This window comes from Tursiops truncatus, chromosome 18, assembly GCF_011762595.2.
Source record: "Tursiops truncatus isolate mTurTru1 chromosome 18, mTurTru1.mat.Y, whole genome shotgun sequence".
In the NCBI taxonomy this organism is placed as follows: Eukaryota; Metazoa; Chordata; class Mammalia; order Artiodactyla; family Delphinidae; genus Tursiops; species Tursiops truncatus.
In genome coordinates, this window is record NC_047051.1 from 20,230,044 (window position 1) to 20,258,012 (window position 27,969).

Genomic DNA, 27,969 nt, shown 5'->3' on the forward strand with positions numbered 1-27,969 from the left:
TGCTGTATGTTCTTTTTGCATACGCTGTTCACCTTTCATTAAAGGCAGAGTGATTTTTTTCCGGTGTGTGTTTGCCACTTGACTGTTCCTTGTCTTCATGTCCACACACAACGGTGAACAATATCCACAGAGAACTATTTCCTTTTTCCTGCTTGCTTCATCCTGAAAACCCACCATGGCAAAATTGCTCACCCTCATTTCCTCAAATGACTAAATACTTCCCCTGCATGGCCAGCCCTCCCCCTTCATTCCCACCATCCTCATGTGTCTGAGACAAGGACCAACAACAACCAGAGCCTGGCTTTAAGTTGCCTGGAGATATCTTGGCCAACATTAGCTTTGTAAATATAAATTCTATAAATATAGCTTTACTAATGTGTTACATGAATTTTTTTTAGATAGAAATTCTATTGACCTTATGTATACGCATAAAATCTGGGAGTCCACATCTACATCTAACTGTGAAAGCAGTTCTGCTACCTACAACTTGAGAATGACAATCATTTGAAAACTTACATGTTGCAAAACTAGAAACACAGAGTCATCATTTCAAGTGAATCTTGAACCAGTTTTGAACACTATACCGATCCATTTCACACTACACAATAGGGCCATTCTTTGAGAAAGTAAAAGGCAACTTCAGAAAACTAAAAGAAAAGGAAGCAGCGAGCATTTAAAGCAGCTCAGAATTCAGGCAAATTGCTGCACCAGCCATTTTGCTGTGCATACCTGCACCATATTTGGCTTCTGCAGCTGAACTGGTTTCCCACAATAACAGTCTATCAGTCTCCTCTTGAGTATAAATAAACCTTTGCTTAACATATTCTGGCTTTTTACACCCCTAACAGTCAGCAACCACCACTACCAATGTCTGTAATTAGATTTCAAAGTGCAGTTATTGATAACTTGTCCCTTTCTCAGCTATTTCCTCTCCTTTTTTCTAAGAGCTCTTCAATTCTATAAGGACAAGTCTCTAAAAACTATTCCTTAAAGTTTCCTCTATAATATTTATCATTTCCTTCCTTCATTGTAAAATGGAGCTAAGTGTTCAAAATCAAGGAAGCTTTAGATTTCAAACAGAACTCAACACCTGATACTAGCAAGAATAATAATTGGCCAAACACCTCCAGAGGCAACAATGTAGATTTGAGGTTTTAAGTATTGAGACTGTAAAGGCCTGAGCCTTATGCAAAACATTGTTGCTGCCAAGTGGGAAAAGTACCACTTAATGGCTGGAAAAGATGTACTGGCACTGAAGAGAATCCTCCCACTTTTAGGAGCCATGTCCCAGGCAGAATAGACACCACCTTTCTGTCCCCCAGGAAGGTACGCCTACCTTACCTGCCTTCTCCTCCATGCCACTCCACACCAAAGCCAGGGAAATAGATATTTTTTACTTTAACATTTTTCCCTGCCAAAAAAGAAAGGGCTATGGATACTGACTGAAATGAGAACAGGCTGCTCAGATCAACTGTTACCCAGGGGGACTGAATTAACAAAAATCATTCATAATAAAATTTAAGGTGCCTGAGCATTTTTGTTTATCATTTGAAGACGTGTGCCTCTCCATCCATCTCCAGGAATTTCTGAATGTGTAATGCCGGTAGACATGCATGAATATATTACTCTATATACATCCTCTTCTTCCCACGTATCCCTCCAAGTAAGTGAGTGTTCAGAAAGCTTCTCTCATGTAACTTGACAGCCAATAATAACTCAGTTCCACTTAACTGCTCTAAAACGGAAACAAATCAGCAGCATATCCTCTTTACTAAAAACGCTATAAAATCCATTTACTTTACTCAAATACTAGACCTCTTGCCATTATTTTTCTTAACCCATTTTGGAATCCATAAGATAACAGTATGCCACAAACTTCATTCAACAATTCAACAAACATTTCTTGGGTGGTTATTATGCATAAGGCACTGCGCTAGGCACTTAGACAACTATTATTTTATTTATATTCACAATAATCTTGTAACATTAAACCCCCTACTTTTCAGACACAAAAACTGATGTTATTCAGTGAATTTAAATCACTTGCTCCAAGTTGCCTAGCTAATGCTAAGATATGAAACCATGTGGGCTGGGCTTTAGATCAAAGTCTGTGGTCTTCCCTCAATAAAATAGAGCCTCTTCTCATTTTACTTTGGAATAAAAAGTACAGGTAAACCAGGAAAACAGTAGGAGAGAGCTCCAAATTCCAAACGGAGGCAACTGAGACACTAGACTGACAATTCAATGACTGATTTATATGAAAAGGGATGGAGGAAAGAGTCGAAGATCATCTCTGAGATTCCAAGCTGGAGGATAGGGTGCTGGAGAAAAGTGGTAGGAGCATGGCTAGGAACAAGGTTCCAAATATGCTAATTTGGGAAAGAAAAAATGGGCTTAGTTTAGCCCATGTTGAACTTTGAGGTGTTCCATCTAAGAGGAATTGAATTTTAGTCCATTGGGAAAATAAGGACTAGTGTTAAAATGAGTCAAAGTGACAGAGAATGTATTGGACACACACACATAAGGCATGAGGTCTGAGAGAGAAGATTTAAGGACCAAAGATGGGGCTTTGGGGAATACTAGCATTAAGGTGCAGGAAGAGAAAGAACATCGAATAGAGAAGAGACAGAAAGAAGTAGAAAAGTGAGCAGGAAAGCATGTGACCAAATCAAGGGAGGAAGATGCTACGGTGTCAAATGCTGAAAGGAAGCTAATTATTTCCTACACTTACTGAGTGCCACTCTGCCGAAGAACCTGTTCTAAGCACTGAGAAAATGTGAAATGCACATGAATCCTAAAGCTTATTAACTCCTACCAAGATAGGCAACATCCCTCTGAGCTGGTATACCCTTACCTCCTACTTGAATGTGGATCTTATATTTTAAAAGTGCTGGAGCAGCAAATATTTCCTACTGGGTTTCTCAAATTTAAGATAAAAAATGAGTGACTCTTAAGGAATAAAGAAAGTGAGACTTCCTTTATGGGTCTTATCCTGTAAGGTGGAATGAAGGATTCCAGACTCGTCCTAAACAACTCTTTAAACAAGTGTCTGCGGATTTGGACACCACTGTCAGATGCTCAAAGGTTGCCTCTGCCGAAGTCCCCAGGTGTTCTCTCCTGGTACTGAGGTCACAGCGGTCTCTTGCAGGGACTAATGCACCAGAGGGGCCACCACTCATATCAGTTTACTTAAATTCCCTGAAGATAATCCATTTAAATGGCCAAACAAAAGTGAAAGCAATGCACTGCCTTCAAAGCACTCTCACTATATCCTCAGTCCTCCCTGCCCACCTACGTGCAAACAGCCTTTCACAGTCTTTAGAACACAGGATCTGAAAGGAAGAGTTTCACAATCCCACTGAACACCTCTTTATTTTTTTCTTCTACCTATAGTCCTGTTCAAATAGTTCACAGAGCTATACAGTTCTTGCACGTGGTGATATAAATTAAATTGTTTGGTGTATCTGGAAAAACTGTGACAAAAACCATTACTGGGGGTCTCGTCTAGCACACCCTTCCAGATAATCTCTGCTATTCATTGTCCTTGAGTTACTGTACAACTCTGTGTTTGTAGAAATGGATTGTAATGCAAATCATTTTTGTCCACAGAAATACAGATGAATCATGATGAGTGTAGAGGAATTATAACTGACTACTGGATACTGACCAGCTTTGCAACTATTTGTAAATTTACTTCAGTAAGTCCACTAATGTGTGTGTGTGTGCGTGTGTGTGTGTGTTGAATCCTCCTTTAAACAGGATATAACATTCTACTGGTTCCTTCATTAATTAATGGGTTAAATACAATCTTCGACAGATGTACATTTTCTATTTGTATGAGAGTCATGAATTTACCTTTTTAAAAAGAATTACCCTTTAACAGGTGATTAGTTTTAGCCACAGCGACTGGTGTTTCAACAATGAAATTTCAGGGCAGACAATTTAATGTAAAGACCCAGCTGCTTTAGACTTTTGGTCAAGGTCATTCTTTTCCTCATTACATAATACAGAGCACCCAGAAACTGAAAAAATCCCCTCACGCCCTCCAGAAAAAGTTCAATCTTATTAAGGAGCGGGGGAGAAGAAAAAAACCTTAAACTTGAGTACTCAGCGAGTGACTGATACATTCTTTGCACTTTTCAGTACTTATTTTTTCTCAAAATTAATTGCATATTTTAATTGATCATTAATAATAAACAAAATTCAGATTTATACATATTTAAAAGGTGCTAAATAAAGAATAAATCAACCTGGATGGCAGCTGTGTGAACACACTCTATGCTGCAGTACTTCCTGGGCCTTTCTCTTTCTACTCACATTTCATCGTGTCTTTCAACACATCCAGTCCATACAGATATCTTGGCCTCTGAACAGGGCATCACGAAGGCACATACTTTCTTACCTCATCGTTTTTTAGACATGAGGTCAGTTCCTAAATCTTTAGGTGATAAACATTCTTCTAAATCAGTGTTCACAAAATGGTGTTCTGAAAAGCACACTCTAGGAGATGCTAATAGGTAGACCTCACAAAACAAGGGAGGAGAGTTCTGATAGCACAATACGTAGACTGTTTTTTAAAGCAAGCATACCTATTAACATCCAACATAACACTATACTTTTAGGAGATGGTGTTCTACTTACACCCTAATGTATCTAATGGCATCCCTGTGGTTAGAAATATGTAACTTCTTCTCTCCTAGGGAATTTGGCAGGCAGGTTTTCTCCAGTTCTGTTGCTCTCTATTCATGAACAGAAGGACTAATCATTCAGTAGAATGGATCAATTTTCTCACATTATTTTCCCATCCCTTTCTGTGATGGTTTGCCAGTTGCCAAATGGGAGTTTCAGAAACACACTGCCTGATTTCGTGAGGATAAGGTAGATAAGCTGGGATTAATAGATAATACAGTTCCACACGATCCAACTCTCAAAATGACCCAAATCTTCTGGTTATTTGGATCTCACCATTCAGAGAGATCATCTCATTCCATCTGTTCTGACAGTCCATCTGGTCCAGAGAGTATAAAGGTATTCCAAGAGATGACAGGAGATGAAAAAAATGCCTTACAGAATAACCTGCTCACCTCACAACCACTCCTTTTGTACCCTAAGCACCCAACCCCTTGACTCTTTCTAGATAAAGCACTACAGACTATGCATTTATTCTTGACTTTCTCGTCCATGAAAACAAAATGTTGTTTGGAACTATTACACATGCTGAAACTCCTGGCTACATTATTTTATCAAAATTTCCCCTCCCTGAGTTCTCAGAGCACAAGCACTCCTTTCAGAAGTAGGATAATATTTTTAACATAATATTCTGCAATTTTCTAGCCACTACAGTGTATGTTTCATTACTTTTGAAAATGAAGTGATACATTTAGATCTGGATTGGGAAACTCAGAAAACCAATAATGCGTCTCTTTTTCTCAAAAGCAACTCTTATAAAAAACTTTATTTGTCCAGTTACTGTAATCGTTACTAACAAGCAACAAAGAACACTAAGAGAACAAAGGGAAGCCCTGGGTTGGCCTCCCTTATTATACCTCCAGACTGCAGTCAAATCCTACTTCCTTAAAGTCCTAATTCCAGGGAAGAAGGTATGGAGGATGCTGACAAGATAGAAAAAGCAGAGTTCAACAAAGAAAGGATTGAAGATTAAGAAGTCAAATTCTCACAAACTTCAATTTAAGGTCGAAGGCAACAAGACTGGTTCTTATCAAGTTTTATAATAAAATAAACAACGCAAAGGAATCCAGGATTAAGTTGTTTTTAGGCAACCAACAAAGTATACTATTATAAGAGTAAGAGAGTGCATAAGATTTCACTAATGAGTCAAAATGTATAGTTCCTGTGCTACACAGCTCAATCACTAAGAGTCTTCTCCATTAAGGAATCCCATGGTGCTACAATTTTTCCTGCTTTCCAAGTATTACTGTACTTTCACTCTCAATATGTTAAAGGCATATTCATGCTTGAAAAATACCCCAAATATAAAGAAATAAGAACGAATAAAGAGACTAAAAAATGTGAAAGAATGAGAGGTCTAACATATAACTAATAGGGAGTATACAAAGAAGACAGAAATGATAGAGAAATAGAGGAAGGCACAATATTTAAAAAAAAAATAAATTTTTCTAGAATTGATGAAAGACATGAGTCTTCAGACTCAGGAAGCAAAATAAAGTGTACAGTCAGGTAAATCAAAATAATATATATCTATACATATCATAGCATAAAGTACAGAAACACCAAAGACAAAGATATGGGAAGAAATCAAATGGAAAAATATAGAAGATTTTCTACAAACTTAAAATATGTAGACAAGCAAGGATTTTTCTATAGCAAAACAGAGGCCAGAAGGCATACTGTCTTTGATATACAATAGAAAAGAACTGTCAACTTAAAACTTTATACTAATACAAATGAAAATTTTGTACAAATAATTGAATCTGCTAAGAATGAGGAAAGACATTTCAGAAAGAAGACTGTATTTACGTACCCTCACTGAATGAACTACTTAAGGATGCATATTATAAAGGAAGGAGAGTAAACCCTAAAATAAGTGAGATGCAAAAGCAACAGTAAGTTATACTTAGTGGATTTACTAGAACCCTGTACACAACACTTAGCATACATTCTTTTCAAGCTCATGTGTAATATTTATAAATTTAACTATGCATAGACTATAAAGCAAATATCAACCAATCTAAAGAATCAATATCAAACAAAATATTCTCCAAACACAATGCAATTAAATTAAAAATCAATTTTAAAAGATAACTATAAAAATATATTCTATCTCCAAAATATACAAACAACTCAATATCAAAAAAAACAAACAACCCAGTCAAAAAATGGGCAGAAGACCTAAACAGACATTTCTCCAAAGAAGACATACAGATGGTCAACAAACACATGAAAGATGCTCAACATCACTAATCATTAGAGAAATGCAAATCAAAACCACAATGAGGTATCACCTCACACCAGTCAGAACAGCCATCATCACAAAATCTACAAACGATAAATGCTGGAGAAGGTGTGGAGAAAAGGGAACCCTTCTGCACTGTTGGTGGGAATGTAAATTGATACGGCCACTATGGAGAACAGTATGGAGGTTCCTTAAAAAACTAAAAATAGAATTACCATACGATCCAGCAATCTCACTACTGGGCATATACCCAGAGAAAACCATAATTCAAAAAGACACATGCACCCCAATGTTCATTGCAGCACTATTTACAATAGTCAGGTCATGGAAACAATCTAAATGCCCATCAACAGAGGAATGGATAAAGGAGATGTGGTACATATACACAATGGAATATTACTCAGCCATAAAAAGTAATGAAATTGGGTCATTTGTAGAGACAGGGATGGAACTAGAGACTGTCATACAGAGTGAAGTGAGTCAGAAAGAGAAAAACAAATATCATATATTAACGCATACATGTGGAATCTGAAAAAATTGGTACAGACGATCTTATTTACAGAAATAGAGACACAGACATAGAGAACAAACGTATGGATACCAAGGAGGAAAGGGGTGGGGTGGGATGAATTGCGAGATTGGAATTGACATATATACACTATTGATACCATGTATAAAATAGATAACTAATGAGAACCTACTGTATAGCACAGGGAACTCTACTCAGTGCTCTGTGGTGACCTAAATGGGAAGGAAATCCAAAAAAAGGGGATATACGTATTCGTATAGCTGATTCACTTTGCTGTACGGTAGAAACTAACACAACATTGTAAAGCAACTGTACTCCAATAAAAATTTTGAAATGTATATATATTCTATAGGAAACTCATGGGTCAAAAATGAAATACTGGAAATCAGAAAAGATTTAGGAGTGATTTTTTAAAATACCGTACATCAAAACTTTTAGGCATCAGCTAAAGCACTAAGTACCGGGAAATCCATGGCCTTAAATGCTCTTATGAGAAAAGAAAAATAACTAGAAATTCCAGGAATTAGAAAAAGAATAAAACTACAAGAAAATAGACCAAAGGAAATATGATAGATAATATCAGAAATTAATGAAAAGGAAAATATCAACAGTCGTTAAACTTAAAAGCTGATTTTTAAAAAGAAACACAATAAAAACAGACAAACTTCTGAAAAAATGAATAAAGGAAAAAACAAAGGCACAAATGTATAAGTGTTAGAAATTTAAAAAGGGAATCAAGTATGAATATAGCAGTATGAATATTTTTAATTTCCTTATTTAAATATTTAGTTGGCGTCCTGGAAAATTCTGTAACAACCATGTTTATGATTCTGAAACGATTCAAAGGAGGATGGAATGCATCAGAGCACAGCGTTAAGCAAGATGACAACGGTGAAAGTGCTGAGCAAATAATAAATGTCATAGAAATAAGTTCCACTAATTCCTATTATTCTTATTTATGAAATAGTGTATCCTAGGGATAAATCACTTTCCTATTTCCTACCTAAAGTAAAGGGCTGTTGGGACTTCACTGGTGGTCCAGTGCGTAAGACTCCGCGTTCCCAACGCAGGGAGCCAGGGTTCAATCCGTGGTCAGGAAACTAGATCCCACATGCATCGTGCATGCCGCAACTAAAGATCCCGCATGCCACAGTGAAGATCCCGCGTGCCGCAACAAAGGCTCGGCGCAGACAAAATAAATAAATAAATATTTTAAAAATAAATAAATAAATAAAGTGAAGGGCTGTTGAAGGGCTCAAATATGATGGTGTAACAACGAAATCCTACTTAGCTATTAAGAAGTGATGATGATGATGATGATCGTGATGACGACAATGGTGAAAGTTATTTCAAACTTCCACACCTCCTTTCACATGTTGATGCTCTGTTTTTCTTCCTTTCCCTCTTCTCATCTACATCACTTGTTATAAGACTTGGTAAACTGTAATGCTCTTGGAGTAAACATAGGTTGATGATTGATGAAGTGACAATGTTTCAAAGGACTTTGATCTGTCTAGTGAGAAAAATAAATGTAATCTGCTTGCTCATTTAGAGCTTGGAGCTTGGTGGGAGCTTGCAGAAAAAATTTTGAGAATTTCCATAAACAAAAAATCTATACAATGAATTAGGGGTGAGTGTTCACCCTATTTTCCGAAAGCAAATCTGCAGCACAAAGATCTTAAAAACTTTATTAAGATCAGAAGCAGAACTGAAAACAAAACCAGCACATTCTGACAGCAGTCTGGCTATCAAAGCTATAATGTCCCTTTTGTGTCTCTCTGTTCTTTTTTTCAATACAAACACTGATCTCAAGAAACGTCTGTGGTCAGGTGATGTGTAGAATGGAAAAATCCCTTTTGGAAGTCTTGCCAAGCATGGGTTATACTAAAAGGAATGGAATCTGATAAGAAATACCTATTACGAACTCATTCGCATTTAATGAAGCCCTTCAACTACCAACACCAATAACTTTACAGCCACAGTAATTTATAAGTATACTAAAATTTTTAGGGACTGTTTACTCAAGGTTCCACCTTAAAAACAAATGCCCAGTGAGCACATTAGCAAAGGCAAGGCTTAAACCACAAGTTGCCGCTCCTGCAATGGACGACTCTGGTGACCACTTCCAACTCCAGCATTCTATGAAAAATACCTTCAAATTTTAAGATAATACTTCCAAATTCCAACATGGTTCATTGTGTTTTGGTGTCTTCCTGCTGACTGTCAATTCACAAAACACAACCTAGTCACCACAAGCCAGTTCCAAAATACATACACTAAAATATTCTCCCTTCCCCTTTGAATGAGATAAGATCTTCACAAAAGAAAGAGGGATGCAAGTTTGAACTGAGCAAAATTCCTCCCCTTTTCCAGTTTAAGAAGACATCGTCCATTTTCTCCGTTTCTAGAAAGAAAAAAAACACTATCCTACAACTGAGACTTTCTTCAGAAAGGTCAGTCACAAGGAGAAGGTATATTTCCTAGGGATAGAAATCAAAATTCTTAGGAACAATGAAACTTCATTTTCTGTTCATAACAAAAAATATTAAATCTGTGCTTTCTAAGGCAATCCTAGCATGTAGGATGCTTCTCCCAAGCCCTGCAAATACAGAGCTATAGTCTGAAGTTTAAAGATTAATTCTCCAAATGAGCCCCCAAAGGAATGTGGGGATACAGGTTATACAGCCATCGGGAAGTTGGCTCTTTCTGCACATTGTGTAGCAGCCAAAAGGATGCCAGGCTTCAGAGAAAGTAGCCAAAAAGGATTCCTTGTATGGCGTGATAACATTTTGCTCAAGAGACAGCCCCCTTCTCTACAGACAAGGCCTCACCATCCACTCCTAGGAGGCTGGGAGAGAAAGGGGCTTCTAACGAGTAAACCAGCTTCTGGCTCTGTGCGTTTCACCCCAGGAAAGTAAAACCACACCGAGAGTTCTGGAAGGACTACGATCAAATGCTGTAAAGAACTTGCATATCCTGGCTGCCTCTATTCCAGAACCTCTCTGAGATGAAACTTTTAAGCTAAGCTCCCTATTCTTAGTTGCGTTCACAACACCATTACACCCGCCAAAAGCCTCTCTGCTCTGGGTTCTTCTAGTTTTCTAAGGTACATTTTCTGCCTGAGTCTCATCAACAACAATCTCTCCAACAATTTAAAACAGATTTTACATTTTGTGAGGCTTTCCTGTGTAACCCAGGTTCAAAGCGTTTGTTCCCATATAGGAACAAGCCTTGCTTAATCACTTTTATTGTTCTTGGCCACATTTCTTGGATTAAGACACTTTCTAACAGGAAGAGACCCAGTAGCACATACATTAAATCAACATAACCTTTTGTTGTGAACACCAAGAAGCAAAGATTCAAAGCCCAGTTCCTCAGAACGCAGGCTACATAAACAGCGATAAATTAATGTTTTCCACAAACAGGACATTTCTGTCACGAGAGGAAAAACTAGAAGACACTTCAGTGTTTTTAACTGTGTTTCACAGTGAAGGTTTTCTTTCCATGTGCTAAATAAACCCGTCTCTAGTCTAAGATGGGAACTGGGATGCTGGCACGAAGCAGCCATCTGACATTTAAAGATAATGTTGCTGAGAGATCCTGTCAGCCAAGAAGCTGGTGAGGCAGTGGCTCACCACCACCACCACCATCACCTCCATTGTCATCATTATCACCAACACCATCAAATATTTATGACTGTTTACTCGGCTGGAACATGCAACGTATCCTGGAGGGTGTAATCAAGTTTGACTGGTTCCCATGCATTCAAAGTCCCTTCACAGGATCTCTCTCTTATTTTGGAACATACAAAATCAGCAATATCTACCTGTGATTTATTTAAAAAGAGAAAAATGTTAAAAACACAGTGAGATCATGTTTAATTTTAAGTATAGAAACATGAAATCTGTGGAACTTGAAAAGCAGCTTCTCTGCACTACTTTTTCGAGCAACTCTTTTTCTCTGGCTAATAGAAATAAGAGAAAAAATTCTAAGCACTACAGAAAAGAAAGTGTTCGGGGTATTTATTGATAAAGGCCACTGAACTTGCCTCTTTGTTAAAGCTGTTTCACACCATGCTATATCTGAGCCAGTCTACACTGTGTGCTCAAAAGTAATTTACGGTATTTCTTTAATTTTCTGAAATTTATACAGACTTCCCCAACACATCTAAATGAGTGACAATTTGATTAAATGCTTGATTTGATTAAATGCTTCTGTCTAGAAAATGTCTTTTCAAAATCTGTATGATACTGTTTATATGTGGAATCTAAAAAATAAAACAAGCTAGTGAATATAATAAAAAAGAAACAGACTCACAGATACAGAGAACAAACTAGAGGTTACCGGTAGGAAGAGGGAAGTGGGGGGCAATATAGGGGTAGGAAATAAAGAGGTACAATCTATTATGTATAAAATAAATAAGCTACGAGGACATATTATACAACACAGGGAAAACAGCCAATATTTTATAACTATAAATGGAGCACAGCCTTTAAAAATTGTGAATCACTATGTCGTACACCTGTAACTTATATAATACCGTACATCAACTATACTTCAATTAAAAAATAATCAATCACTCAATCAAATGGACTACTAAAAAACAGAATATGAGTTTTTTTTCGCTGCCATAATATCTCATTTGTAACTATCACGGAGAAAAAATTAGATTGAAGGGGACTCAGCAGCTCTCCTACAAAGCAGTCCTTTTGCAGCAACCTGAGTGCCCTGTTTCTTTTGCAGTTAAATGGACTGGCAGTTTCTCCTCCAAAGGCCAAGAGTCAACAGAATTCCACCATGCCTCTTCCCCATACCCAAGAAGAAATACCTTTTATTTTGTTGACTTAGTTTTCATGAAGGGTAGAAAAGACATGAAAAGGCCACAGTGCTCAACCCTGGTTGTTATGAAGGGGACGTCTGTCATGATCACACACAAGCACAACGCTCTAAATTCCTCCTGGTTACCAGCTTGGGGGGGGAGGTGGGGTGTGGGAGTGGAGGTGGGAGTTTGAAGACAGCAAAAACTCACATAGACAACACGACTATCATGTGATGTCATTACTCAGCATATCTTAGAAGACTTACAATTTAATTAGGTGGCACTGGTATTTTCTAGATATTATTATACATTTGGAGATAAACAGATAAGTCACCTACCATTTCACAAGCTACAAATAAACCTTTTATGCAAACATAACATTCCACCTTAAATTATTCCCAAACTGAGAAATAACTCAATTCCAAGGGTCCAATTCCTAGAGGACATGTTTCAACTAAACCCAATAATCAAACAGGAATTAAAGGCCTTATAATTGAATAAACAAGATGACCATCTCCTGGTCACTTTTCAGATTGCCCTATGTTACTATTTTATATTACACGTTTACATTCATTAAGTAAATTTGATAGAAGGCATCAAAAATAATTATATATGTATAGGGATTTTCACTGGTGGCGCAGTGGATAGGACTCCACGTTCCCAACGCAGGGGGCCTGGGATTGATCCCTGGTCAGGGAACTAGATCCCACATGCATGCTGCAACTAAGAGTTCACATGACACAACTAAGGAGCCCATGTGCCACAACTAAGGAGCCCATGTGCTGCAACTAAGGAGCCAGTGAGCTGCAACTAAGACCTGGCGCAACCAAATAAACAAGTAAATATTTTTTTAAAAATCTAGTGGATTTATTAAAATATAATAATAATAGTTATATACGTATATATAGTGCCTGGCTTTCAAAGAGATTAGAGGACTTACATACATTTTTCATATACCCTGATACAGTATCTCTGAAAAGTAAGAGACATACTTTTTCTTAATCTTCTCCATTTAGTTATCAATTCCTTTAAAGAGTTCAACACTAGAGAATATGTCTTAACACATGGTAATATTAAAGTAGGAGATGTCGGGGCTTCCCTGGTGGTGCAGTGGTTGAGAGTCTGCCTGCTGATGCAGGGGGCACGGGTTCGTGCCCTGGTCTGGGAGGATCCCACATGCCGCGGAGCAGCTGGGCCCGTGGGCCATGGCCGCTGAGCCTGCGCGTCCGGAGCCTGTGCTCCGCGACGGGAGAGGCCACAACAGTGAGAGGCCCGCATACAGCAAAAAAAAAAAAAAAAAGTTGGGTGCTTAATGATCCCTTTATTTATTTCCTTTCCTTTACTTAGAAATTCATCACCAAACTTTGTTTACAATACTCCATACACTTCCTCTTCAACCATTGTCAGTTTCAACAAATTCTCTCTGTTCTTGAATTAAAGACTCCTGAGATTCATATTCCAATATAGTCTTTCTACCATCTGAAGACGGCAACGTTATTCTACCCTAAACTAGGCTCAACGTAAAAATCACCCTATCAAAACAAATTTTATTAATGCTTTTAAAGCAAAATACAAAGTTAAGATTAGATTCTCTAGTATTTGTAGAATTTTATAGTTTACATCATGCCAGAAGAAATATGTCATCTATAGCCAAAAGTTTCTCAGTGTATATATATATATTTAAAACAACAATGCAAAGTTAAATCTATTTACTTGCTGCATGCAGGGCTGCTGGAGGTGAAAGTGTCAGGAGTAGGTTAAGTGACGTAAACATACCAACTACATAGCTCTTGGGTTATTTCCCTTATATGGGTTGGGATTAGAAGGCAGATGTTTTAGGGAGATAATGAGTCAATATCTGTAGACACCACTCTACTGGTTCTATCAGGCAACAAGGTAATCAACATTCTGTTGCAGAAGAAACAGCATGAATGGCTCTTACACAAGAAAACTCAAATGAACTAGAAACCTGGAAAAATGAAAGTTACATAGGTTGAGCCTCTAGATTATCCTAATAGTAACCTACATCTTATTTACCAAAAGTAAGTAAGAGCCACTTAAAAACATGACCAAGATTTATTTTTCACTCCCAAGGAAAAAGATACGCAGTCCTAATGAAATGCGATGAAAACCCATTTTTGACTGCAAAGAAAGCTGCAGAAGACTCCTAACTCTCAGTGGTCAACCAAAACAAACAACAAAAACCCTAAAAAAATAAACGACATTATTATCTATCATAAATTAATGCTATACCTGGTTTACTGGGAATCCTGTCGTTTAAAGTTTGGCATATTGTTACACAGCACAAGCCCTGCTAGTTAGGTGCTACTCTTTGCGCATTAAGATAATGCAACTGAGGCTTCCCTGGTGGCGTAGTGGTTGAGAATCTGCCTGCTAATGCAGGGGACACGGGTTCGAGCCCTGGTCTGGGAAGACCCCACATGCTGCGGAGCAACTAGGCCCGTGAGCCACAACTACTGAGCCTGCGTGTCTGGAGCCTGTGTTCCGCAACAAGAGAGGCCGCGATAGTCAGAGGCCCGCGCACCGTGATGAAGAGTGGCCCCCGCTTGCCACAACTAGAGAAAGCCCTCGCACAGAAACGAAGACCCAGCACAGCAAAAATAAATAAATAAATTACTAAAAACTCCTACCCCTACCATCTTCTTTAAAAAAATAAAATAAAAAGATAATGCAACTGACAAGAGTGAAGGCTGCACAAAGGCTTGAACTTTGCAACTTTGTTTTAACAGTAGAGATAGATTTGATAAAACAGCTCCCCTTCTCTCCTGACATCCCAGATGTGAGTCAAGAATTTAGGAAACAAGGAGTCAAAATCTGGCCAGAGAAGTTGACAGTCACAGCAGCGAAGTCTAAAAGTTAGACCTTAAAATAGTTTTCTTAACTTCAGGGCTACTTAGTGCATTAATAGGTTACACTGTGTTGTGCTTAATCAGAGTCAATACAGAACACTGACGCATCCTCAGCAAACACTGACCTAATTAATTTAATGGGCTAAAGACAGCAAACTTTGTATCTTGCTGGAGTTGCTCAGTGCTTTTCCTTAACTTTCTCCGGTGGCCTAAAGTGAACAGGCTCAGTCAGCGCTGGGTAGCAAACCGAATGGCACCAATAACCCCCAAACCTGCAAGGCCCTAATTTGTCCCAACCCCCAAACCTTTTCCACTTCCTTCATCCTTCCTCCTCCAAAATCTACGTCAATACCCGAAGAAAATATACCAACAAGTTTCCAAGTACCAAACAGTCAAAACGTATAAATGATGCTGTATAAATTATTTTAAGAAACCGAAACATCTTGTCCTACTGACATTCAGAGAAGTCTAGTGCCAAAAACGAAATTAACGGCACCACAAATGTATTAGAAAAGATATTTCTTCAATAATCTTCATGTGATTTACTTCAAAGGGTGATCAGAAAAGATCAAAGAAAAAAAACTGATGGAAATGCAAGCAGTTATTTTTTTTCATCGAATTTGATTATAACCTTTATAGTCAACCTACCTTAAATTTAAGTAAGTCAGCATCTGCAGATTAATGATGGCCTCCGGAATGACTCTGATACAATTATGATACAGATTAAGAATTTCCAGTGATACAAAATGGCACAATTCCATTGGAACTTCAACCAGTCTGTTTTTAGATAAATCTATAAGAAAAGGAAAAATAGCTTGTTAATAACTCTTCAACATAATCTAATACAGTCTTATCAACTATCAATACTTTTTCCTTAACACATTTTAAAATAAACATTATCATCTACATTTAGATCAACACTATCATTTTTTGCACCATTGTTACTATGGCGTTGTGATTCCCGTTTCCTAGCGTTGTATAGCCCAATTCATATAAAAAAGCAAAAATACTGCTGAAACAGTTTTAGCTCTATTTTTTTTTAATAAATTTATTTATTTTTTGCTGCACGTGGGTTTTCTCTAGTTGTGGCAAGCGGGGGCTACTCCTCGTTGCAGTGCACAGGTTTCTCATTGTGGTGGCTTCTCTTGTTGCAGAGCACAGGCTCTAGGCATGTGGGCTTCAGTAGTTGTGGCACGTGGGCTCAGTAGTTGTGGCTCACCGGCTCTAGAGCGCAGGCTCAGTAGTTGTAGTGCACGGGTTTAGCTGCTCCGCGGCATATGGGATCTTCCCGGACCAGGGCTCGAACCTGTGTTCCCTGCATTGGCAGGCGGATTCTTAACCACTCCGCCACCAGGGAAGTCCTAGCTCTTTATATTAATTTGTAAATTCAGGCCAGGTATAAGGGCAACCGAATCAACATTTACTTTTCGCTCCATCTGAAAATTATTTTTCCCCTGGACAAATATGTAAAACTGAATCCTTTAATATATCTGAATACACATAGTTACCTTAATATTTCATTTATTTAATTCAATTTTGCATTCATAACATATTATCTCTCAGAACATGTCTTTTATACCTTTCCCAAACAAACACATAGTAGATACTAAAGTATTTCATTCACTAGAATTACTGAGCACGTACAATGTACAAGAAAGAGATAAATCAGTCGTGTCTATGAAGGATGGATACTATACCGCATGCCCTTCAGTAAAACTGGCTCCCTCGCCAAGTGTACCAAAGACAGTAATAACGGTCTACAGAGTAACGTAAACATACAGTACAGTTCACAGTATCACCATCTCAACAATAAAAATATGGAATCGTCCTTAACATGGTAAACGTGATTGTGAAATGCCATGAAACGCTGAATATAAAAAAGAGCCACCAACTCTTGAAAACAGTAACTCAACAACAACAGAGCACCTCACCCTTATTTAGCAGGGGCTTCATCGGTATGAATTGAAGATGTTCAGTAAATAATACTTCAGATACACTTAAGGAATCACACTATGTGGGTGAGGGACTTAAATAGGTCACTATTACAATGAAATATAAGTCAGAAAGCTACCTCGCTAACTGACCTGCCAATAGATAAACACATAAATCAACAAAAACAGGTCTAGATTGCTTCAGAGGGGGAATTCCAGGAAAGTTTTAAGGGATAATTCTGATTAATATTTAAACCATTTCAAACCATAGGAAAGGAAGGGAACTTTCCAAATTCTTATTTAAACAGCAAGGTATAATATTGATACCATCAACCAACAAAGAAAGTACACAAAAGGGAAACTACATATGAATCTCCTTTCCAAATACTGATGTGAATCCTAAATTAAAAATGAGCAAACAGGGCTTCCCTGGTGGCGCAGTGGTTGAGAGTCCGCCTGCCGATGCAGGGGACACGGGTTCGTGCCCCGGTCCGGGAGGATCCCACATGCCGCGGAGCGGCTGGGCCCATGAGCCATGGCCGCTAAGCCTGCGCGTCCGGAGCCTGTGCTCCGCAACGGGAGAGGCCACAACAGTGAGAGGCCCGTGTACCAAAAAAAAAAAAAAATGAGCAAACAGAATTAAGTACTTACATAAAAAGATTAACATACTATGATTAAGTGGGACTTACTCTAGGAATATAAGGATTTTTAAAAATTATTTCAACAATTCATCATATAAAAAGAGTGAAATATGAAATAGTATATGATCATCTCTCCACTGTCATCCTTGTTTTCCCTTCCCCTTCTATGATTCACACTGCAGTAAACTTCTTTTGAGGTCTCTGAGAATTTCAATAGGAAAATCACATGCAAAACTATCAGCTGTCCAGGGTCTGGCCAACAGTATCGCCCTAATCCTTTAATTGAGCTATTTTGTATTTTTCCAGGAATTCTTTTTTTGATAGTATTATATTATCCACTATAAATAAAGTTATAAGGTGTTAATGGTGGGCACCTGTCACGCCGGAACCTACAATGCTAGCCAAATGAACAGACCTCCGTGTCCACTGAGTCAGTGAGAATTTACCTATGCAACGCACCCCTATCATCCTGGGTTTGTGTACCGGTTTCTAAATTAAAAGGGAAGAAATCACAAAACCTACATGTAGCTTAGATTCTTTCAATGCCTGTATATCAATAGAAACAGATGCCTAGATTAAATTAAAACAAAGCTGAAAAACAGAAAGGAACAAAAGTTTTCCTTTCCTGTTTGTTTAGCATCACTACCCAGATTATTGACATTTTCATCAACATTTACTAAGTACATGATTTCTGCAGAAATGAAAAACACAGAGGGCTACTTTTAAAAAGTTTATCATTTGAAAGATGAAAGGCACAAACCCTGAATTGAACCATAAGGTAAAAGGTTCTAATTGTGCTTAAAAAAAAAAGTACAAATAAAGAGCTAAAATCCAGATGGGTAAATGTTATCATCCCTTGAGCACTTCCATCAAGCCAGGCATTACGCCTGGAGCTTTGCATCTAGTACCTCATTTAAACCAATGCAAGGAGCAGTGTCACCGCCAACCTAAAGATGAGGAAACTGGCTCAGAAAGCTTATGTGACTTGTCCAAAGCCACAGAAATAAGTAATCATATTCACACCTCAGTATGTCTAACTGCAAGGCCTGACTGAGTTCCCCACGTGAGACCACTCTGCAAGATCATGATGTGTCCCACAGCTAGATTATTAGGAAGATACAGTGATTAAATCTTCACTGCATTTTTATTTACCCAAAATGCAATAAAAACAAAGTCAACATGTTCTGTGTAAAGACTCAGAGGATAAGAAAGTTATAAACATTAAGTTCAAAAGAGAAAGTAATGAAAACAATATGTCACCTGATGGGCTAAATTCTGGAAGTGGCTATAGGAAACTTGGTAAGTAGAAACTCTGGCTTCAACTGCCAATTATCCTAATCTTACATAAGCACTCTGTTTCACTAAAGAGTTTCGAATGAGTTTTCAAATACGTGACTTACTTTTCCTGCTTGGGTCTGAATATCATTTAATTCTCATCTAACTTTCTTATTGGAAGAGAAAAAGAGGGTGCGAAAAACCGAGCAGGTTTGCTTTCCTATAATTGACTTAGGCTCACGCAGAAATCATCTTGGATCCTCGGGTGTCCACTAACCCGCAATGGGAAAGATGCCCAGAAAGGCTGGGGAAGTCAGTCTGGATTAAGACGTTTTGACTTTGATAATCCAGAGTGGATAATCCGATTATAAACAATGGAACAAATGACATACCAGCTTGTTCAAAAGTCTTCCTATCAGCTGAAAGCAAAGAACTAAAATGGGGTCTGGTCCCTCTTTTAAAACACACACACGTACACACACACACACACACACACACACACACACACACAGGAGGAGGAAGAGATCCAGGACTTAGTTGTAATTAAAGACGTGAGCAGACGGTCAGTTCATGGTGCCCACACAGATGTGAGTGTCCCTAACTGGGACTTTGAAAGGGCAGATCCATGCCAGAGACAGAGAGAGCTCAAGCAGCAAGCAGAAGCCTGGCTGTCCCGGTCATGACGACAGACAGACCAAGATGGGAGCAATGAAGGTTCTCCAACCCAGGAAAGACAGAAAGAATAAGAGCTCAAAGATAACAGGCAAGTGTTAAGGAGGCAATCTGTATCTTTAGTTTGAAATACAACCCAAACCAGCTTGGGCAAACGGGTCAGGAGCTGTGAGAAGCCCAGTACTTTCCGAGTGATAGAAAGATAAGTAAGCTTTTAAACTAGAGATAAACAGTGATGAGGAATTTGTGTTTCTTTTTGTTGTTTATTTCTCTAATTTTGTTATAAATACATGGAGGTATAAATGAACCCACTTATGAGCTATTTCCCTAAATAAAGTATTCGCCTAGCATTTCTCAATCTCGTTGGTATACTGGAATCACTTTTAAAAATCCTGAAGTCTGGGGTCCATGGCCAGAAGTACTAGGGTGTGACCTGGGCATCCCTGTATATCCAGTTGATTCCCACTATCCCAGGGGAAACACCGGTGATGCACCCTCTCAGCTTCCTACCTAAAGCAAGACCCACCAACAGGTGGCGCTCTCCTAGGAGCAGGCGATCAGGCCCAGGAAGGGTCCGGTTTAGACAACAGGCTTGGGAAAGAAAGCCTGTGCCAATCCAGGGTTAACCACTGCTCAATGAGATTCTTACTCTAAATTCCAACTCAACTGTTTTTTGGATACAATCAGAGCAACAAAAATCCGATCTGCAACGGAGTTTTCATATCATCGGTTAGCTACGATCAGAGAAAATTTGGTTTTTTCCTCACTGAATCTTCACCATAACCTAGGGAGGCAGGTGCTGTTGTAACTCCCTGGTATGTGTGGACACCAAGGCCCAGAGAGGTTAGGTAACTTGCCTGAGGTGACAGAGCTAGTAAGTGGCAGAGGCAAGAACTGAACCAGTAGGTAGTTCTGAACCACTGCCGGGTCGGCCTTGTAGGACTGCGATTAGGGAAGGTCAGTTGTTCTTGTGCGTATCTCTAATTTAAAAAACAATAATAATAACAGATCCGTTTCTGGTGCCGGGTCAGGAGGCATTAAATGATCCCAAAGCTCTGGACTAAAATTAGGTGATCTTTGACCAGGTCCTAATATTTTCTCCAGGAAGAAGAGCACGTGTCATGGTGCCCGGTTGCCTACCCCCAAGCTGGACTCCGTCCTTCCTTGCTGGAAACCTGCCCGGCGGTCTAGCCTGGCCCTGGGGAGCGGGGTCCACCGCAGCTCTGGGCAAACAGCCGGGCAGCAAACCGGAACTCCAGAACCACGTCCTCCTCGTGTCTGCTTCTTAATTGAAACGTTCACATGAGAGCAGAGCAGCCAGAAATAAAACAATAAGTTTCGACCCGGCCAAAACAAGCTTTGCAAAGCCCTAAAATAAAGTAGCCAAAGGAATAAAAATGAGCAGAGGAGGGTAGAAAAACAGTCAGTGGAATCTGGTATGCAGTCAGCACCCTCAGAGGCACCATGTTGTTTTTGTATAAAAAAGGAAAGTGATGCCTCAGGAGGGACTGGACGGGGCCTCCCACTCTCCACCGACGACATGCTGAGCTATCAGCCGCCACAGCCGCCAGCAGAAGCCTAATGGACCAGCACAGCTGGCAACCTAATTTGCAACGTCTTGCTTTCTGGTCAGAAGAAAAGCCCTGATCACTGGCGGTCGAGTCACGCCCAGTTCCGAAAGGACCAAATGAGACATGCTTTGAGTTGAAGGATAAACATGTTATCATGGAAGTTTAATTTTAGCCTATTGGCACCTATCATGATGTCTCAATAACTGGGTGAAATATGTGTCCTTCACATATAAATCCAACCCCCTGACCCACAGACAAGCATATGGGACCCAATGTCTTCCTTGTACTGAAGGGACACTCTGTGCCAGGCCATCTGCACCCTCTTGCTCGGTCCCTCCTGGGTCCACTGTTCAGAGATAATGCTTGGGTGGAAGGATGGTCTGGGGCCGCTTGCCCTGTCTGGACAATCCATATCCCTTTTCTTCTAGGTAGGCAGGGGTCTCTCCAGAAGAATCTCAGCTATATCCTTCTACAGGGGAGCGCTCCACAATGTCCTGGGTGTCGACTGCCCCTCCTCTTTCAGCACAGACGCCCCGCCCAGCCCCGTGATTCAGCCCCCACGGGGCACTCCCGGGACAATTGCACATTTGGAAATGCTCTGGAGCGAGGGAGCCTGCTCCAGGCAGTGAAGCAGAGCCCGTGGGCTGACTCATCCTTGACTCTGGAGATAAAACCACCAGACACTTCCAGTGTTAAACAGGCAGAACTAGTAAGAGGATTCATAAAAGTTTCGAGTGAGTCAGCCAAGATTTCACGCTACATCTCTAAGAGATCAATAAAAAACATCTTGTCACACACTAGAGACTTGTTAAACAATTCCTCCGTATGAACCATGACGTCTTCCCTGATGACCTACTTAAAATGTCAGCATGTCCATCGTAACCCCCCTCCCTCTGTTCTACATTTTCTTTTTTGTCTTAGCACTTGGATAACCTTCTAAAATAGCATACAATTTACTCATGTATTTTGGTTGTTACTGGAATGAAAGTTCCATGAAGGCTGGGATCTTTACATTGTTCACCGGTAGACAGGAAGAGCTTAATAAATATTCACTGAGTAAATGTGGCAGGAAAGCAGATTCTTAGGTCAGGCAGCTGGAGTTCAAATCCTGATCCCACCACTTAGTGTGTAGACTCGGAAATAATTACTTAATTTCTCTATGCCGCAGTTTCTTTGCCTGTAATGTGAGGATAATAATAGTACTGGCTCCGCTGAATTATTGGAAGGATTAAATGAGATGATACATATAAAGTCCTTAGAGCAGCACCTGGCACAGAGGGAAGGACTCTAAGAATAGTCTCTATCATTATGTTAGCTAATGCTGGGTTCCAAATGCAGTATTTCTAGCAAGAAAAAAGGCCTGGGCTGGGAAGGAGTTTAAAATCTAGCTGACAAGCACACGAAGCACACCATATGTACAAATGCCTCATGATAATAATAAATCAGAGATGAAAGAATAGAAAAAAAAATTGTGTATTATGAGTGAAAAACCTATAAGTTGGTTTGAAGGCTCCCTTTCCCAAGCTGAAGGAGGAAATCAGAAATAGAAATTAGTCTTGGGAAATGCCAAAAAGGATATAATGACAGCCTCTTGGCCTGGTGATTTTATTAGCAGCTGATACCTATTGAGCCCACAAAGTACTAAAGAGGTAATTACCTATAGGTGGCCTTTTCCTGAACAACTGCATTACTGAAATGTTGATAGCAAAAACTGATTTCTTTATTGTACTTCTTCTATCCAAAGTGTTGCCAAAAAAAATGAGGAAATCATATTTTAAAAGACCACCGCAGATGGAATTGGCGGGTGGCGGGAAATTCCTGTTCCAAAGTATAATCATTTTACTTAAAGAATCTCAGAAGCTTTTACTCTTAAACACAATTCCAACAAAAGCTATTATTGACTGTTTCAGTCCCACTGCATTTCAGAAGCAACAAATGGATTTTTTAAAGGGAGGTAGCCATAAGGAAGTGTGCTTCTAAAAAAAAAATAGTAACAAAGAGTGAAATATACAGACATATTAAAATTTAAGTATTTTAAATGTAATGGTCAGAGCCCTTCTAAATATTATAGCACAATGTACTAGTAGGACCGAAATAATACTCACAATGCTGAATAACCTAGCAATAGTTAACATATTTGGGAATTAAACTGTCTTTTTTTTAAATTTATTTATTTATTTTTGGCTGCGTTGGGTCTTTGTTGCTGCTCACGGGCTTTCTCTAGTTGCGGTGAGCTGGGGCTACTCTTTGTTGTGGTGCGCGGGCTTCTCATTGCGGTGGCTTCTCTTGTTGTGGAGCACGGGCTCTAGGCGCGTGGGCTTCAGTAGTTGTGGCGTGCGGGCTTCAGTAGTTGTGGTGCGTGGGCTCAGTAGTTGTGGCGCACAGGCTTAGTTGCTCCGTGGCATGTGGGATCTTCCTGGACCAGGGCTCGAACCCGTGTCCCCTGCATTGGCAGGCGGATTCTTAACCACTGCGCCACCAGGGAAGCCCTAAACTATCTTTCAAATGTTCTGTTCAAGAGAGCAGGGCAGTGTCTATTTTTAATGTTTTTGTGTAAAATTACTCAAAACAAAAACATTTTAGGTGGTTACCGTTTCTCTGAAATGACCCATTCCCTAGTGATTCTGTTTAGCTAATGAATCATTTCCCATTTGCTTAAACAGAACTTTTGCTCTGAGACATAATAAAAACAGCCCATCAACAGTAATAATCTTTTAAATGAGAAATACTAATTTGAAAGGAAAATACTAATTTTCTCATAGAGCATGGTTGCTTTAAGTAGCATTATTTGCAATAGTCAAAAGGTAGAAATAACCCAAATCTCCAACGAGGATGAATGGATAAGCAAAATGTGGTCTATACATACAATGGATTAGCATTCAGCTTTAAAAAAGGAGGAAAGTTTGCCATATGCTACCACATGTCCTTGAGGACATTATGCTAAGTGAAATACGCCAGTCACAAAAAGACAGATGCTGTATGATTCCACTTACACGAGGTTCCTAAAGTCGTCAAACTCAGAGAGACAGAAAGTAGAATGATGGTTGCCAGAAGCTGGGGGAAGGCAGGATGTTAAGTTATTATTTAGTAGGTACAGAGTTTCAGTTTTGCAAGGTGAAAAGAGTTCTGTGGACGGACGATGGTGACAGTACACAACAACATGAATGTACTTAATGCCACCGAACTGGGCCCTTAAACATGGTTAAGATGGTAAATTTTATGCTACATGTTATTTTATCACAATTGAAAACAAAGAATGCTTTTTAAAATGGTCACAAAATACAAACAGTATCCTGGAACTTACAGTTTCCCAGAATAACAGAAATGACTTACCATGCCAGGCTGGAAGCCCGAGTGAAGGGGACAACTTTGGGGAATTACACAGGGACAGATGGCGCATCTACACCGTCAACGTTATTAGGCAACTCTATGACCAAGTACCACTAAATCAGCACTTACCTTACCTAACAGTGTTCTCTACCTCCACCCACTGATCCACATACACGTATACACTCATCACACTGCCAACCATTGTTATGTGCTTGATACAACTGCACCTCATAAATGCTGGGAAGAAGAGTGAATAGCAGTGCCTGGAACTCAACAAATGACAGTTGAGAAAAGAAATAAATCAGGGCATGGCTTCGGCTTTAACAATCTCACAGAGCAGAAAGGAAGAGAGACGCAGAGCCCCATGGTAAAATTCTAGAGAGACATGTGAGAAGAAGCACAGTCACAGATAACCGCAGGAACGGGGGTCCCCGAGGGTGCAGAGGAGCCCAAAGGAGACACAGCATGGGGCTCTGCTGAGACCCTAGGCGGGGAAAAGAGAGTGTGCGGGCCAGCCCCCTGGCAGGTCAGACTAAGGGCAACTGCTCAGGTGCTGTGAGCGGGGCAGGAACCCTTGGGTTCTCTGGGGTGCAGGAGGGAGAACAGAGTCTCTGGAGCTTTCCCTGTGAGGTTCTAGAGCTCAAAGAGCACTTCAGTAAAGCACATGATAAAGTATTTAAAATGAAACAAATACCTTGCTGCTGGACTACAGTTGAGCAGCTGGTGACAATCACTCACCAGCCAGTTCATGGATCGTCTCTGTCACATTGTAACTAGAGGAAAACTAGTTACTAGTGATTAAGGCATCTGGCAAGGGCTGCACAATGAGTAAATGGGGAATGCAAAGAAAGTGAGTCCCAAGGGCTCTAAGGGCTCAAACTCACATGAGTGCATTGGAGTTAAAGGAAGAGAGTGGACTTTCTGTGAACAGAGCAGAAGACAGAGTGGCCAACCTTGAACTCCATGGCCTCAGTCTGCCTGGAGTTTACTATCATTCCAGGTTTACTACCCAGAATGAAACAAGGCACAGTTGTGAGTTGATTACATAAATATTAACCTCAACCAGGGGCTTCCCTGGTGGCGCAGTGGTTAAGAATCTGCCTGCCAATGCAGGGAACACGGGTTCAAGTGCTGGTCCGGGAAGATCCCACATGCCGCGGAGTCACTAAGCCCATGCACCACAACTACTGAAGCTTGCGCGCCTAGAGCCCGGTGCTCCGCAACAAGAGAAGCCACTGCAATGAGAAGCCCGCACACTGCAACGAAGAGTAGCCCCCACTCGTCACAACTAGAGAAAGCCCATGCGTAGCAACGAAGACCCAAAACAGCCAAAAATAAATAAATAGATAAATAAATTTATTTTAAAAAAAACTCTCAACCATAAAACAAATGTTATTTGCTGAAAGAAAGCCCTTTATAATAAAAAGACCTTACCATAATTTTTTTCCAGGATTTCTACCTTTGTTAGCTTTTGAAATCAAATATACTGTGAAAGAGTCTACAGAACGTTAGAAAACTATAAGCATCAATTAATTAGATTCTTTTATTATATATTTTAAAAATAGCAAATAAAAACATTAGGAAAGTTAATATTACCCCCCCAAGGTAAAGAGGATGGAATGCTTTTATATTTTTTATTATTGATTTGGTCTCTCATTAAAAGGAGGTTTCTAGAGGCAAATCAGATATTTCATTTTTTGCAATGTTGTAAATAATCTCAGGCATGAGACCGTGTAAGATCTTTAACTATCAAAGATAAAATTACTGACCCTCCAAGAGACTTTCTAACTGGCATGGAAACACATTAGTACATTTTTAGAGAGTTCTAAGATAAAGAAATGAATCTTTCCTTTCATTAACTCTGAACTAAATCACAGTTCTACTAACCAGATAATCCATGATTCAAGTTCCCCAAATACTTGTGTTAAACATCAAGGAGAGTGAGGGTAACAGCCATCACTTTGAAATAGAAATCATACAGAATTCAAAATTTATATCGTATGGTGTCAATTATATCAGTGGTTGACTAATCTCAAATGAGACAAAATTTTAAAAGCTACCCACAAGTTCTGAGCCAGTTTCAACATATTGCTGATAATGTCAAAGGAGAAATCGTTATCACAAACTTAATTAAAAAAAAAAACCTTAAAGACATTGCTAGTGATATTTTTAAGCAGATATGATTCAAGAAATCTAAAGTTACTGTAATATTTAAATGTAATATTCCATAAGAAAGCCAGTCTTATACATCAGTCTATTTGAAAATCCACAGTAATCTTCTAATACATAATAAAAATATTATTTTTACCACTAATGACATTTTATGTGTATAAAAATGCTCAGAGCAGCCTTAAATTATTGTTTCCTTTGTCTGTCCTTCTTTGAAAATAGACACATTATTTGGGGGAATTTTAAATTCAACTTTGTTATCTTTTGGATAAAACTGAAACTTGAAATTTCAAATGAAGCCTATAGTTTTAAGAGAGGGAAAAGGACAATTCATTATGCTTTTCTGTTTGGGAAAGCTCCTTCGCAACAGAGTCACTCAACAAATACTTTTTGTGCACCCACTGGGTACCAGTGGAATAGTTCTGAGCAGTGGGCAAAAAGCAGTGATCACTGGCAAAATCCCCGCCCTCCAGAGCTTACATTCTAGTGGGGTGTGACCTAAACAAAACTAATAGAGAAAAATACAGTAGAATAAAGAAATAGGAAGTCTGGAGAAGGGGACTGCAAATTTGAACAGGATGACCAGGGAGAATTCACCAATAAAGTGAAAATGAGTGAAGAGTTGAAGGAAGGAAGAGAAGACATCATGGGAATATCTGGGGAGATAAGCCTCTCCCCAGGATGAACAGCAAATGGAAGAGCCCTAAGGTGGGAGGAGGGGCCACATGGCAGGGACACCGGGGAACCTCGTGGGGCTCCAGCAGAGGGAACCAGTGTGATGATCTTAAGAAGGTGGAGGTGGCAGCCTTCCATAGGGACGTGGACAATTCCTCTCCAGCAACGGAGGTAAGGCAGCGAGCAGATCTGGGCACAGATGCAGATAACTGAGCGGATAGGGTGGTGGGCACACAGCGACGTTCCCTTCTGATTGCCTGCAAGCCCAAATAGCTGAGAGGGAGGGAGGGAGGAGAAGATGTTAACGGTTTTAGGAGAGACAAAGTCTGAAGTCGTCAATAAGAGAGCGGGAAAGTGACAGCACTGGAGAAACACAGAGTGAGTGCCGGTGGTCGTGAACTGAAAGCGAGGCGGCTGGGACAGCCACAGTGCATACAAGTGCCCGAGAGAAGGCGCATATTTCACTGTGTTCATTCGGTCATGTCCAACCTCAGTACCTTTGCCTATCAAAAAGCTCAACATAGAGATGAAAAAAAAAGTATTGGCTTACAGT

The 27,969-nt window shown here is 39.6% G+C and overlaps 1 protein-coding gene across 12 annotated transcripts in view; it reads right to left on the minus strand.

The window, feature by feature from the left end:
- The window catches only part of LRCH1 (leucine rich repeats and calponin homology domain containing 1), a 189,680-nt gene that overhangs the window by 82,541 nt on the left and 79,170 nt on the right, over positions 1–27,969 (minus strand). For all 12 annotated transcript variants that reach the window (XR_012327673.1, XR_012327674.1, XR_012327675.1 and 9 more), the window contains one exon: positions 15,801–15,945. Coding sequence is in view for 9 of the 12 variants with exons in the window: in XM_073795200.1 (XP_073651301.1) it covers positions 15,801–15,945 (145 nt within the window). In the remaining 3 variants the exon portion in view is untranslated. The remainder of the gene's footprint in view (positions 1–15,800; positions 15,946–27,969) is intronic.